The sequence below is a fragment of the Argopecten irradians genome, chromosome 10 (assembly GCF_041381155.1).
Source record: "Argopecten irradians isolate NY chromosome 10, Ai_NY, whole genome shotgun sequence".
NCBI lineage: Eukaryota > Metazoa > Mollusca > Bivalvia > Pectinida > Pectinidae > Argopecten > Argopecten irradians.
In genome coordinates this window covers 39,321,162-39,338,021 of record NC_091143.1, presented here as the reverse complement: position 1 = coordinate 39,338,021, position 16,860 = coordinate 39,321,162, and the positions used below count along the sequence as shown (strand labels likewise).

At 33.6% G+C, this 16,860-nt stretch overlaps 1 protein-coding gene across 1 annotated transcript in view; it reads right to left on the bottom strand.

The window, feature by feature from the left end:
• Positions 1 to 4,272: 4,272 nt before the first annotated feature.
• The window catches only part of LOC138333871 (ileal sodium/bile acid cotransporter-like), a 35,082-nt gene continuing 22,494 nt past the window's right edge, over positions 4,273 to 16,860 (bottom strand). The window contains exons 3-5 of the mRNA XM_069282514.1: positions 12,073 to 12,496; positions 11,110 to 11,314; positions 4,273 to 5,721 (exon numbers count right to left, since the gene is read on the bottom strand). Of these exons, the coding sequence (XP_069138615.1) occupies positions 5,290 to 5,721; positions 11,110 to 11,314; positions 12,073 to 12,467 (1,032 nt within the window). The 5' untranslated portion in view covers positions 12,468 to 12,496 and the 3' untranslated portion in view covers positions 4,273 to 5,289. The remainder of the gene's footprint in view (positions 5,722 to 11,109; positions 11,315 to 12,072; positions 12,497 to 16,860) is intronic.

Below are 16,860 nucleotides of genomic sequence, written 5' to 3'. Positions count from 1 at the left end.
AACTTTATGATATTTATGGATGTAACTAAACTACATGGAATCAAAATCTTATTGTAGCCTAATGATCAACCCAATTGTATTCTACATATGCATGTTACAGAGTTATCTGCCCTTGCAGTTAAGTATTGATTGAGACGTCGTGTGTTTTCGAGCGTACCGTCATACTTTTCGGAGAAAACGACGTGAATTACACTCACCAAATTATTGACGTAACAATGGATACCTACCAGCAAGGGAGTTAACTCTGTATTATGCAAAGACGGAATATGTACTTGTTTGGATTTATTTATTATATTTACGTCCTATTAACAGCTTTCCGTGTTAACGATATATTGTGTGTGTATTTTGGAAGACTGCAGTATGTTCATGTTGAGTCTCTTTGTGATAGTGGAAACTATAGCCCCTTTTTATAGTGCTATCTCACTGAAACACGTCACAAGAGACACCGAACAACACACCCCACCCGGTCACATTATACTTACATCGCGCAAACCAGTCGTCCCACTTCCTTAATGCTGAGTGCTACGCAGAAGCAAAAAATATAGCATTTTATAGACTGTGGTGTCTCCTAGCTACTGACCAGTATATGTTAATTATCAGGAACATTCCAGACCTAATAACTCCATAGGATAAAAGAGAGTTTGTAATGGTATTCCTTTCTCTCTCGTTAGTTAAAAATCTGCGATATTTTGCTGTTTTGCAATGTTATAAAACTGTCCAACTGTTTACTAAATTGTAATTCCCTTTCGGACAAAATACCTCAGGTTTTTCCACCAAAGCAGAATTAACAGCACAACATTTGTTTTAATGCTGAAAGGTTATCTTAGAGTGTTAACCGGTATTTTAATGACCCACTTTACTTCCAGAAATATCTTTCTTGTGGTTTTATGACAAAAATATCCACGGGGGGTCGTCCCATTCATAAATTTAATGCTCCCACGCTTTTCCGGATGAAGTTGTTTGGGTAAGGGTCATCGGCTTTGCGAACAAGTTCATTGCATATTTAACCGAGTTATAGATGGGGTCTTTACCAAAACAGGTCTATTTATGTTTTTGAGATAAACCGAATGTAAAAATATCGTAATTATTTTGAAGGCATGGTAAATTACACTATATCGTACTTCCGGCCAAAGAACTAAGTAGCTTAAAAAACAAAATTCAGAACGACCTTAACACACATTTTTTTCATCTTTTTATCACTTGATGCCAAGTTTAGCGACAATTTTCAAATCAAGATAAAATTATTCCCTGCTAAAATAAGTTTACAAAACATGAAGTAGCCTTCTATTTATCTTCTTTCCGTTTAAAGATCATAATATATAATCACAGATTTTGCAACAAAGGAGAAATTGACAATTCACTAATCATATGTTTAAGTTAATCACCTTTTGAACAACCGGGCCCATATTTGTTTTGTTAATTGTAATCAAAGTTTTAAGCAATGATGTGAGAACTCATGCACTTTTCCCATTTTTTTTACATTTTAGGTTGATTTGAAGCACTTTTTATTTCTTTACTCAAAAATTGCCTAAAATAACAAATATTGAAAGATGCTACACCGCTGGGGAATGTCATTTCTCCTCTTTCAAAACAGTAATAGAGAAATTCTTTACACCATTGGCATGTACCTTGAGCGTCTTACCTCACTTCAAAATAAACATATTTCAAAATGATTAATTGTGTCCCAACAATTTCTTTGTCAGTATAACATGAATATAACGCAGTCTCCAAAACACGCACCAAGCACTTAATTCAATACACACTGCACACCGCATACATGGGAGGCAGTTTTTACATGACTCTGGCTTTAATAGGAAGTTAATTAACCAAACAAAGAGGCATGATTTCACTCATACATTACGTTAGATTGTTTGACAAAATTACTTATAGCGAAGCATTAGTCTAAATAGTCGAACTTACGTTAGTGTTTGCAAACAAACTACTTATAGCGAAGCATTAGTCTAAATAGTCATTGCTCATACCTTACGTTAGTCTGTTTGACAAAACTACTTATAGCGAAGCATTAGTATAAATAGTCATTGCTCATACCTTACGTTAGTCTGTTTGACAAAACTACTTATAGCGAAGCATTAGTAAATAGTCATTGCTCATACCTTACGTTAGTCTGTTTGACAAAACTACTTATAGCGAAGCATTAGTCTAAATAGTCATTGCTCATACCTTACGTTAGTCTGTTTGACAAAACTACTTATAGCGAAGCATTAGTCTAAATAGTCATTGCTCATACCTTACGTTAGTCTGTTTGACAAAACAACTTATAGCGAAGCATTAGTATAAATAGTCATTGCTCATACCTTACGTTAGTCTGTTTGACAAAACTAACTTATAGCGAAGCATTAGTCTAAATAGTCATTGCTCATACCTTACGTTAGTCTGTTTGACAAAACAACTTATAGCGAAGCATTAGTCTAAATAGTCATTGCTCATACCTTACGTTAGTCTGTTTGACAAAACTACTTATAGCGAAGCATTAGTCTAAATAGTCATTGCTCATACCTTACGTTAGTCTGTTTGACAAAACTACTTATAGCGAAGCATTAGTCTAAATAGTCATTAGTCTAAATAGTCATTGCTGATACCTTACGTTAGACTGTTTGATAAAACTACTTATAACGAAGCATAAATCGACATGGTCAAAACTACTTATAGCGAAGTATGTCTACGTGACCATTGGTCTATATGGGGTAGGCTTTGGGGTGGTATGCCTTCAGATTTGTTTTTATTTTAATTCTCCGTGTCCCTTTCACCTAAGATGTCTACGCATAACCCATCGTATGTTTACAAACATTGAGCGTTGATGTCTAGACTACCAGTAACGGATATACCGACAAGCTGACAGATTGCCAGATCGGACGCAGAATGATTTTATCACGAAAGAAAAAAAATACCTCCATTCACTAAGGCCGAGTAAACTAATCGTAGTACAACATGGCATGAATTAACATGGAAACACATTCTACGCCAGCCATGAAACAGAGACGAGTAATATGGCCCTTAGTGTTTCCGCCCGATAGTGCTTCTCTGAATAACGAGAGGCTGGCGTGAGAAAGGGGGGCACCACTGAGTAGGTCTGTGTGTTAGTAGGCCAGTAAGGTATTCTATGACCTTTTTGTTTACATGGCAAAATGAAGCATTTCTTGTTTACGGCTGTTACTACGGGATTTGGCAAATTCACAAGTCCGACTGTCTGCCCAATTGATCCTGAACCATTGCGGCGTTATAATTGTTCAAAGGAGTTTTGCAAGCGTACAATTCATCTGCCGGCAGCTTTCAGGTATTCACAGGCCTTAATTCTGACCAATCTTCCCTGTCATCGACATTATCTTGATAGCACGGCGTGATATTTAACAGTCTCACATTTTCGCCAAAATTTTCCAAATGACGCATTCCTTGGCAACATTTCCGAGTTGGATACTGGCCAGCTTGCTTGTCCAATCAAACAGCTCGAAGAAACACACCTATCTCAAATTGTAAACATTCTAGCCTTATGGCCACATCCTTGGCCTACTTGGCACCTGACGGTGAACCCTCTCTATACCGCGGTCACGTATGTTTACGAATAATCAATGTCCAAATTTTGTTTTGTTCTCATTATTTCATAATTATTAAAACCTCCAAAGGTAATCTTTTCCTGTTACATTTATCCCTAAACCGTAGAGTTTTCAGTTTTTCTTTTTTTTATTTTGGTGTTACATAAGTCTTACCACAGTAATTCTATGACGCAGTAAGTTTGTTAGGGAGGGAGTTACGGTTTTGTTTACGTATATATCATAGCGCGAGTTTACAATACTATAGCACGCGCTTATGAAAGTCTATATTGTGATACTTGACCGGAATGACGTGGGTGTTTATCTCGTGCACAAGTCAGAATGTTCTAGATTATCTTTAGTAGACCACCTAGAACGACCAGGACAGGTTCTGAAGGAGAGTACAAGCTTTCCATTGCAGACCTTTTAGCCATTACAGAACCGAGTTTCACCATTGTCATTGCTTGTATGTGAAAGATACAGGTTCTGAAGGAGAGTACAAGCTTTCCATTGCAGACCTTTTAGCCATTACAGAACCGAGTTTCATCATTGTCATTGCTTGTATGTGAAAGATCCATATAAGAATATTAAACTATAACATAAAATTTTTTGTTGCGACACCTTTAGTGTCTTTTGTAGATGTGAACGTCTAAATAATAATAGAAAACAATATCAAATACAACTGATACAAGAAAAAATTAAATATTTTAGATGTTTAGTTGCGTGAAACTATAATGAAGAGAGATATTGATAAAATCCTTATAGCAGATACTGATAGGCATGTACGATCAAATTGTATCATACGTATCTATACTTGGTTGAATAAAAAGACTTGGATGATAACATGATAATTACATTATTCTGCATTTTGTATTTATTTTTGCTGAATGACTTGGATTTCTTAATAGGAAGCTGATAAAACCATGATACATACACTTTTAGAGGATATTGCTATTTTTGAAATTTGTGAGATATTTTACCTCTTGTGAAGAAGAATAGTATATGATTTAACATATAGTTGGACATATTTTTTTATTCTTTATTTTGTGTAAAGTGATGTATGTTTTGAACAGAAAGGATGGATAGTGGAATACCATGAAATCTCTTAATGTGAATCAAATTTTAAAATGATGTAATGTTTTATTTTAATTGAATTTTGAAAGATTTGAATTTGAAGCAATACTTTGCGAGCATAACGTCCTCCGTAATGTGATATCACATTTTAATGTAACGTGTATTTGAATATGATGTAATCTTGGAATATGATGTAATTCTCTTCTGCGATGTCATTTTTCAAAGTGGTTTCATATTTGAATGCAGTGCTATTTTTTCAATGCAATGTAATCTTTGAAATCCATACAATTTTCTTTGATATTTTAGTGTTTTTTTAAAAATATTATTTGAAAGTGGCACGACCTTCTAAAATAATATAATCTATAGAAATGATGAAATGTTAAATACGACGTGATTTTGTAATGTATTGCATTGAATATGAAATAAAGATGATGAAATCTTTAAATATGAAATGAATATGATGTAATCTTTGAATTATTTCAAGGTTAGGATTTTCTTTGAGTGCTTTTTTCTATACTGTTTATATGATTTTAAATATGCATCTTATAAAACAATTGCAGCAAATGTCATTTAACACATGGATCACAGAACCGTGATTTTTATCCATAATAATGTATTTCACGACAAGGGTTATTCATGTAAGACATGGTAATTTGATGTATATTGTTCATACTCTTTGTCCGTTGATCTTCCCTTCTGATGTTGCAATTGTATCAAATCCATGTTTGTCCATTTTCTCTTTGATGTAAACAAATATTTTGTATAGAAAAAGAAATAGCACACTACACAGAATGCACGTGACCCCATACATTAGCGGAAATAGAGAAATCAGAGCAAACATACTTCGGTCAAAGGTCAAAGTCAACAACGTCATGCATAAAGGGAAGTTTTGTATTCCGGTTTCCAAGGAGACGGTGATGCGTCTAGATTTATCCATCCGGAATATCGTGGCCACAATGAATCCGAACGTAAAGCCGACGATGGGCAGAAGAAGAGCTCCGAGGTAAATTTCCCAGGATGCCCGGTACATAAACGGGTACATCACACTCATCAAGGTCAAGGTCAAAACTACGGCAATGGCCCCAGCAATACTGCCACACTGTATAAGTACATAAAACATCGAAATTCATTCATAATTTTAAAGTGTCAATGAAGATGGCTATTTCGTTTGAGATCATTTTAAATGTAAAGTTTAAATGAAGATGACCGTTTAATTTGAGATATTTTCATATGTATAGTTTAAATGAAGATGACTTCTAGTATTTTATTTGAGATCTTTTTAAATGTAGAGTCTTGATTCTCATAAAGAAATTAGTCTGACAGCAATTTTATATTTTGTGAAATGATACAAATTGCAGATAAATAATTACCACACGATCTCAAAAACTACGTGAAAATATTTACTAAATTCTAAGTAAAAATCATTTTAATGGCCGTGATCAGCGTATTTTCGTCTATGTCGAAATTATGTACAAATATGGCATATCTGCTAAAGAGCACGGACGAAGTCATTGTATAATATTCAGACGGACTTTATATAATGTCCGCATTAAAATTCTACTTTACATGTAGATTGTACTTGTCAAATTGGATAAAATCCTCATTTAGAAAAAAAAATACATAAGTTGAAAGTTGATAATGTTATGTGTCATTTTGTCTCCTATTAACATTTTAGGGCTATGTTATAATTGTCAATTCCAAGATGGACGAAGAAATTAAAATGCATTAAACATAGAATAATTATAAAAGAATAAAGTAATGCATCTTGTGTTTCCAGTAAATTTTTGATTTTCTGTTTTTGAAGCAAACAGCGTAATTGGATATGTAAAGTGTAATATATTTTTTATTCAAATTTAATTTAGTCATTATTTTTGAGGATTTTAGAATTAAAGAATATGTTATTTAATATTTTACCTCTATGATATGTGTAAAGCTCAACAGCGCCTTCTAGAATGTAACAGAGTGCATATATTGCATCTGATGAACTGTATTACCCGAGACTGATACGAAAAATATGTTCAAAAGCACCCAAAACTGGTTCACGATGAAGAAATAAAGTTTTGAAAGCTTTACGGATAGACGAACTAAAGAAAGAATACATTCATGAAATGACATAAGGGAAATGTTATTCAAATATTCATAGTTAACATGAAATTGTTACATGTTTTTGCTGGTAACCTTAGAACTAGCGCTGACAAAAATGTAAAACATCTATTTCATGGCCAGTCAATACGAAAAAAATCGTGTAGATATGTATGATCAAACATCCCTATAACAAGTACATTTATATAAATGTTTTGTTTGGTTGAATGATCAGAGATTATGTACGTTTGTCCAGTTGACCTCTCCAGTAGATAGAACGGAAGAATGACTTTATTTAAGGATTAACTAAAATATTTTTAATATTTTTGAAAATGTTATGGAGATACATGACAAAACTCTGAGTGCTCTCTAAATACACCGCAAAACGGTTTATAAAAAGAGCACATTAAGATTTGTTTTTTTTTTTGTTTCTCCATGCATAACCTCAGAAATTTATTCATTCTCACCATTATTTAAATATGCTAAACTTAATGACTTCAAAATTCTATAATTCGTTTATGATTTTGTTGACTATTCAATTATTACGCCGTTATATCGGCCAATCAGAATTGACGTGTCATTGTTTCCTTTATGGGACGACAAAGTGAATATTTAAAGCCAATGAAAATGCTCGTTACATGCAAAATTGATTTATTTAAGTCTTAATTTAAAAAATAAATTATAAAACAATTAATTACAAAAATAGCATCTTTATTTCGAAATATCAAACTGTTATATGCTGTGCAACCTTTATTTGTAGAATTAGAATTTGTCATTATCATTTTTGATGCAATTTCTTAAATTCATTTAGATTTATGACAAACCAGACAATAATCGCTGACGATTGTTCAGATCCGTATAATTTGTGAATGGTTTTAAAGTAACTCGCTGCTTACGTTTTGTTGACGATGCAATTTTATATCGAAAAGAACATTTGCCTTAAAGTTACGATGATTTACTGCAATATGTAAAACGTCAGCATTTAGCACCTAGTTTATTTTGTGATGAAGTGTATTTTGGTTTGCTGACGAACATGATCTATCTGTCGAGTGTGGGTGTTAAGCGTATCTGTTTTAAGTATTATGTACTGGAATGACCAGAAAGTACCTAACCTACTTCTTGACTGCTATTTATGGGGTGTCTGATCTAACTTAGGTAGTCAGTTTTGTGGATTTGATAAACTGTTGTGTTTTATTTGTCAAATAGTGCCCGGGTTACATAAGTGGTATTCTTCTTTATTGAAACATCATACTGAGTTGATTTTTCAATCTTTTTATCCTTATCTATTTAATTTCCAGAGTAAATATAAGATTTTTGATGACAATATATGTGGTATTTTTCACATGAATGAAAATATTACTTTTGATATTTTCATTCAATATTGACTAATCAGAACACTGCATTTACAGTGAAAATATCGTTTTGGTGAGAATACCTTTTTTCTGAAATATCAAACCAAAAATTCAACATTACGTTAATCATTTCTATTATGTTTTCATTTTTAATTGTTGGGGCATCGATGTGTTGAATCAGATTGTCTTATTATGCAATTTTTTCTCGAAATGTGTGCCTCATATGTCGAACTACATTCGTAAACGGGAAAATCGCGGCAGATATAAATACTTGTACTGTTATCAGTTGGCCTAGTGTAGACAAAGATTAGAGAAAATTAGCAAAGTTTCCACTCCACTTGATGAAATATAACTGTTATTCATCAATAATTCAATTCTGCTTGTTACGAGGATTTTCATTGGCTTAAAAATTTACTTTATCAGCCAATAAAGGAAAAAAAATGGCGTCGCCGTTTGTAACATTGCTTCTGATTGGCTGAGATGGCGGCGTAATGATTTCATAGACAAAAGAATCCCAAAATGAATTTTGAATATTGAAGAGATTATATTTAGTAAATTGAATTATAAGGATTAATTTGAATAGATTTTAATGTTATGGAGATATAACACAAAAGTCTGAGTGTACTCTCATCATTAACAGCTTCGCGGTTTATTTAGAGTACACTAAGATTTTTGTGGTATATCTCCATAACATTAAAATCTATTCAAGTTAATCCTTAAATATTCCAATGATATCCTCTGTGTCTTATTTGTTTCATCATATTGTTGATGAAATTGAAGACGTTTTGTTATTTGTTAGACGACTTTACTGGATAATATATTTTTCAATTTAAAATCGAAGAGAATTCAAAATAATCGTTATGATTTATGCATCTTCGGTTTGTAATTCAATCAACAGCATATTTTTGAAAAACGTAATTTTAGTTTTATGTCCATGTTTTCGCCAAACGGAATTATATTTTAATTAGTTACCAATGGATGCCAATGGAAAAAAAATATTGTGGTGTAAGACGTCTTTATAAATCTATTGCTCCGCAACCTTAGCATTACGGACTGCTTAAACAATTGAAACACTTTAACAACTCCTCTTTTTCAATGATATATGACATATTTGCAATGAAGCTTTTAATTTATAATTTCAGTGACGACATTGACTTATTTAAGAAGGTTTAGTAGCAATTACTGTGTAATTTTATCGCTACTTTTATCATTTTTTATAATGCTGTATTTTATTTTATGAATGCTCTTTCTATGCGTACTGTAAATATGCTTTAGGAAAGTTTTCCTGAATCTAATAACGACCCTTGGAAAGTTGTGTATATTATTAATATTATTCATAGCGATGGGAAAAATGAAAAGAAGTAACTCCAAGCAGATGATGAAATAACGCCTAGGTGAGATTAAAGTAATTACGCGATAACACGTGTGACTGGTTCACGTGGTATCTGTGCCAGAGGAGCACGCTCGCACCGTAGTGTTACACTTGGCAATAGCTACGGGAAATTCTTGGCCGTTACATAGAAAACCCATTTGTAATTGACGAGAAAAATCCCACCTCGACTAAGTTGTAACAGGCTTATAAATTACTTTACGTTTTCGTTTTCCTATCTTGTACTTTACCATCTATAATAGATTAGTAAAGCGTCTGACTTAATCCAGCTCAAACGTTTCTAGTTCAGTGTTATAAACCAGTCCATAGAAGTCAAACTCGGGAAAGAGATGATCTATTATTGTTGATTCTGGAAAAATTATATAGCCTGTTACAAAATGGACATAAATAAAAACGTAAATATGCATTTTTGAGGGATGATTTAACATTCTCCATTCTTGAAAAATTTCTATGGCCTGTTATGAAATGGACATAAATAATAACGTTAAAAACGTAAAAACGCAATTTTGAGAGATGATTTAACATTTTTCATCATTAAACACTTTCTATAGACTATTACGAAATGGACATAAATAAAAACGTACATACGCAATTTTGAAGTTCCGCATTGCTATCCGAACATTCCAGATCTTACGGTACTCATATCGGTTCTGCTTTAGAGAAATTCATGGCCTTCAAATTCAACCCACATGCCCCAAACTATACATCATTTAACAAGGAAGAGAAGACTTAAGTTACATGTCAATTACTGGACAGTACCGAATGTAATTTCAGATAGCGAATGCCTTTAGATGAAATCAATGTACTTATCATTTCAAAATTATCATTATTTATGTTTGAATTATCGACTTAAGATTATAAAATGTCGGGAAATAAAGATAAAAAATGTTTGATATAAAACTCATATATCTTCTTCATTGTTGGGTTGTTTATTCATTTTGTTGATGTATAAGAATGTCAACAAGATAATAATTGTTTTTGACGCGTCTAATCAAGGTCAACATATTCCGTCTTTGCATATTACAGAGTTAGCTCCCTTGCGGGTAGGTATCGATTGTTACGTCATTATTTTGTAAGCGCAATCCACGTCGTTTTCTCCGAAACGTATGACGTTACGCTCGCAAACACATGACGTCACAATCAATACCTAAAGTGCAGATAACTCTGTAATATGCAAATTTGGAATACCATGATCTCAACAAAATGCAGTTTTCTGAATTATTGTGTATTTTCACTTATACCTCAATAAAAACAAAGCCTGAAGGGTAATGCAAAGAGACATTAGAATTATGTATCGAAGAAAAATGACACCTTTAAATAAAGGATTAAAACTCCACATCAGCATGTGTTTTGTGTACGTCTACTTTTAAACATAGAAAAATATCATACTTGATTAAAATCAAGTTAGTATTTCTATTTGTGTCTTATTTTAAACATAGTCCCAAAAATTATCAAAACGTGTTTTTAGTTAGAAATATGGACAAAAAATGTGAACTTTAGTATGAATCCGCAAAGAATCTTAGCTGCAATTTAATTGTTCTGATCGACGAACGGACTTTTTAAGAAGTGATCGCTGTCGGACGCTACGTAAATGAGAGGTTAGCTCATCAGGATTATAAATGATTTCATATACAGCGGACAAAACTAGTTTATGACAGCATACCTTGACTATAACGTCAGCAAGCTTCGGCCACTTCCAGCGGATTAGGATACCAACGGTGGCCGGAGTGATGGTCATCACGAACGAGATGGCGATATTGACGTACGGAATGACCAGTGACTGGTCAGTCCAACTTCGGCTGTAGATAAACAGGTTAAGTGGCATCATCCCCATCGCTATCACTGTCGACGCCGCTGTCATCGCTACACTGGTCATTAGAACCAAAAACCGTAATTCATATTACATCGTCAAAAGAGAGGGACAATGTACGTTAATTTTTGGAATAATTCCTTGATACTCATGAAAAATGGGATTAAGATATTAATAAGTCTTCTCTAAGCTTGATCGGTAGAGCGTTAGACTAAAAAAGCCTGACGCACTGAGTTCGATACCTAGCGAAATTAGGTTTTACTTCTACATTTATGTAAGTCATACCGGTACATAAGTGATATGCCCAACACTATCCTATATTAATAAAGACATTAAGTTTATTCTCTCATATCTACAGGTATAATACTGGCTGGTCTCGGGCAATACACTCATGTCGTCTGAAGCTGTATTGCATGGTTACCTGAGGCTTTATTGCATGTATACCCATGGAACACAGCCTCGCGACGGACTATTTTTTCGGTACAATTTTAACATTTTTCCAGAAGCTATGCTGTGTTTACTTTAAAAGATGCAAACAAAGGGATTTGCGTTGAAAATATCACGCAATTTTCATATATGGATAAATGGATAATAGACTTGCGTTTTTTATGTATTTTGAAAAACGGTAGATTATCATTGTAGAAAATAGTAATAAAACATCGAGGTATGAGAGACAATACTCTTTCATATGTGGATTTGAAGGATAGGCTTATTCTACTCTCGGGACCTCAAAATGTTGCAAAACCCTTACCAAGCTTCGGGTTTTACAACATTTTTGTGACCCTCTGGTAGAATGAAAGAATCTTATAATACTACCTTAAAGGGACATCACCGTCCATCCAGTAGGAGAAGACATTCGACGTTGAGCCGCCTGGACAGGAGGCCATTACAAGCATTCCAAGTGCTGGGTAGGTAGACAATTGTAACGCATGCGCAAGTCCAAACGTGACCGCCGGAAGTACTATGAATTGTGACAACATTCCGATTGCGATACCGACCGGTTTCCTGAGATGCTGCAGAAGAGGTTTGATTTCAATTGTACTGCCCATACCGGCCATGATAATGATGAGCGTTGTTTTGATGACGACATCTGAAGCTATCTTTAAAGCAGACGACGACGGCGGTGAAACTGCTGTCAAATTGGCTGACGCGTTCGGAAATATAGTTGTCATGACGTCATGGTCGAAAACATCAACGCTTGACGTCGTCATATTACAGATGTCTACGTGTACAGAAACGTCTGGGTAAAAAAGTAAAAATAGTTTAATGCACACAAGATTTAGTGATCATTTCATAATCAGATAGAACACAATTCGTTGTACGAGTATTGGATAGGACGTAAAGCACGAATGTGAACAAAATGAGAGAGTAATAAATAATCTGAAACTTTAGTACGTTCTGATGTTATTTGATGTTTATAATTTTGACACTTTTTATTAATAATCATATGCGACATTTTGAATCATATAATAAATGATTTAGTTGAATTTGTTGGTTTTACTTCTCAACTCATCAGTTGTGAAATGCTTTAAAATTAAAAAAAATAATAATAAATAAAAAAATGAAATCTTAACCGCTACAAAAAAAAATCTTCTGTGGAAAATTCAGTATCAAGGTCAAATTATGATTGATTTGTATTATCTATACAAGCCATGTAAATAGAAAATTTGAAGAAGACATAAACTTTAGTTATATGAAATTATATTGTATTAGACAAAAATAAGTCAAACCTGCACAGAAACTCCCTTCTTCACAGTAACTAGAGCAGGCGACCAAAGTATAGAGACTACTTTATGTATTGGTCAGTGGTCAGTGAAGTTGCCGATAAGGAATATACTTGGTAAGTGTTTAGATAACAATAAATCCGTTTATTGTGCTTAGCGTTTCCAGGATAAGGCTGGGAAGCGTCACACGTGACAGTTTTGGAAATGTTGTGGTTTTGTACCAGGAATATACTAACCTTAATGATATTGTATTGAACGTATATGAAAATATCAATTTGACTTGAATGATGCATATTACGGTTTTGCATGATTTGTTTAAAGATGCTCCACCGCTGACAGTGCATAAAAGATACCCATCATTTGAACAATAACTGGTGTTTAATCGTGTTTATATGTGTCTGATTAATACGAAAATGCATATGAAATAATTTATTTTGCTTTCGGTGAAGTGCTTAATTCCATATAGGGCTTACTGCAGTGGATTTTATTCGGGATGCAATTAATTATTTTTCATATTTTCATCTTGAATTAAGATGAGAAGCTCGATTTTCAATGGTGGAATTGGTAAAGTAAGTAACTTTTATAACTGAATAAAAATACTTATTCATCTGCTTATGTTTTTGATAGACTAAAAATGTCATTCGTCAGCGATGGAGCATCTTAAAATTCATTGTATGATAAAAAGAACACAGTTAATATAAAAACCCTAATAATCAATCAATTAATCAATTATTCATCTCATCTCATATCATTATTTTTAGTTCATGAGAGGGACTGTGTCACACATGACAGGAACACTTGATATGGCAGAGGACAAAAACTGCTAATATGGTGCTATAACGTAACGTGAAATGGACAAGGTTTGAAACATTCACGGCTGACAGCATCTGATCAAGGATATCGATTTCAATGAAATTAAGTCATTCGCAAAATAATTAAATGTATACAAATTTTCTTGAAACTTTTCATTTGCTCCGTGGAAATATGTATCTTGTTCACACTTTTGAAGAGTTCCGTATAAAACTATAAATCATTTTAAAGCAGTCAGTTGTCAAAATAACATTCACATTACTCCAACAATTGAAATAATTAATTTCTTTTAACATTTATCATGTTAAATATAACACGAATCAAAGTTGATTATTGATATTATGAAATATTACTTTCAATTATCGTCTAACGAAATTTTATAATTAATTTGCCTATATTTTTTTCTACATTCATGGTCTACATGTCTTTTCGAACGTTTTACAAAGATACAAAGTAAATTAATACCTCGGAATGTGTTCTACCTTTTACCCCCGAAAGGATTCTATCAGAGCTTGACGCTTTAACGTTATGGCTTCTGTGATAGCCAATAAAATTTGTGCTTCTATACAAGGTCAAGGATGCTAGAGATATGACGTCACAATTGAAATTGGATGATTGTTCACGGGCAATGGTCATGAGTTAAGGAAATGAAAGTGAATATCGTATATCTAAACAAACATTCTCTACCTTTGTACTTTTAACAGTTTGACGCTTGATCGTTGCCTTAACAATGTCCGTTGTAGAGAGACGTGCGAAAACTCATGTCTAGTTTTTAAAGGATATGGAATGTCGTATCGAAAGGACAAAACAGATGAACTATATAGAAAATCTGACCTAATGACGCACATTTTTAGGACTTTCACCCTACTGAAGTGAAGGTCAGTACCATCTACACCGACTTCCGTAAACAAAGGTTTTCTTATAATCTACCCCATGATGGACGGTCCATCTTTAATAAAACTTGAGTGTCAGTTTCAGTTATAACATCTTGGCTATTAAATGCTCAGTTTCATTTTCCCTCTTGGCTATTAAATGCATTTTCCCTCTTTGCTCTTCCTTGTTCACTTGCACTCCATGACTTTCTTTATGCCTCAGTACACGAAGAGTTGAGACAACCACAAAACCATTCTGGGATTTCATCAACATGATTCCATTTCCAGTCGATAAGGGGTGTTTTGGGTAGAGTTTAGCCACAAGAATGTTAGAATAACATTTCCCTATGACAGAATGCAGCTTTAACATTCACACCACACCTCTGCGTCATATACAGATTTGAAATGACAGAAAAGTAAGACATTCTGTTCTACGACAAGGTCACAGGATTGATTTGCCATGTTATATATAAAGATTTCAAATGAATGTTATTTTTCTGGCGGCGCTCTGTAAGATTATGAGGTTAACTGTGAATATGGTATTTATATTGACCGGACGATTGACTGGAATGTTGATAACCAAAGGTCAGCGTCTCAGTATACCAGGAAGCAGACGACCAAATTGTTCTCAGATATCACGGAATCACACGCGCATATCCTAATGCAGTGAATGTGTTGTTGTTTGCTCTCGGTCGGATTTTTCCGGTTCAACTGTTTATCAAACCAAAATATTTTGATATATTTGACCTCCGAAATCAGTGCAAAATTCCCAATATTCCCGCCATATTTATCAACAAGACCAAGTTTAGACGTCATGAATGAAGATTGCGATTCAGAGATGATGATGGATATTTAAGTATTTGTAATTAGAAGAGTTAAGTCTCCGCTATGTGTTCGTCATTTGTTATCGCCATAATCTGATCCGGACGTGATGAGTAATGGGTGCTGATCCGTGAACGTTGACTGACAGTTATGCGATTACAAATGCGAAAGTTTAGATATGATACATTCCACAACACGAAAATATTTACCCACGGTTTGGTTCCATTCATAATTTTGTCAGTTGAATGTCAACATTTTATGAGAAAGTATATTTACTAACATTATACCCCGGAAATATACAAGCACATACTTCTTTACTGAAATTCACATAGAACGGGTTTACATAATTTCCAAAATGTCAAAATATCCATAGTACAGTGATTGATGTATCCATATTAGACTTAAATAACGTTCTATGATTATGTTGGTTTTACATCTAACATCCTCTAAATAGCTACTTTCATTTATTGAGTATGTGAGTGGGGGGAGGTGGAAGGAATATTATTTTTTTGTGAAGAAAGTCCGTAAAAACAAACGATGAACGTCAGCACTTGGCATCTTCTCAACCTGGCCAGCAGATTCGAAATACACTGATCCTAGTGGCAGGTTTTGCGTCATTACTGTTGAAAAAATATGAATTGCCAAAGTTCAGAATTATATGGAATACAAAAATGGACATCGAAATCTACAAGTTTTAGACGTGTGAATTTCGGTGACTTTTTAAAGTTGCACCGACTTATAAGTTGCTTTGACTGCCTGACCACAATGTACTTTTCACATTAAATTAAGATATATGGGTCGTTGTTGTCTTCATCCATTGTTTTTTATGATAACACCTTATTGTTACTATGGTATCTTTATAATCTCCCTGTAACTTGTTTTATATGTCATATAAAATGAACTTTGTTTAAGCTTCTTACTCATTAGTTTCTTGTTATTGCTGAAATATATTTGCAATTCTAATAAAAGGGGAAATAACTCTAATGAGAAAATCAAATGACCTGTTTTGAAACTGACGCAACTAGCATTTGCGGTGAAGCAATCATACGATCATTTTCGTCGTATGAGAAACCAGCACAGTGAATACATGTGTAACTAATAAACTATCAACGAGTTATGACTAGCAATATATCTATCTTAAAGTAAACTATCATCCTTAAAATCTTATCCCACGAATGACTAAAACAATTCATTCAAAACGTAATTAAGTGTTGAGTAAAAGAAATAATTCCGAACAGTTGAGAATATCGTCTGCTTCGTTAATGATTCAAACAATTATCCTGGAAATCTTATACTACGAATAATCAAGAAAATTCACTCTTAAGATTAAGTGATTAATTTATGGTGTAAAAGCTTACACAGTTTAGACTACTGTA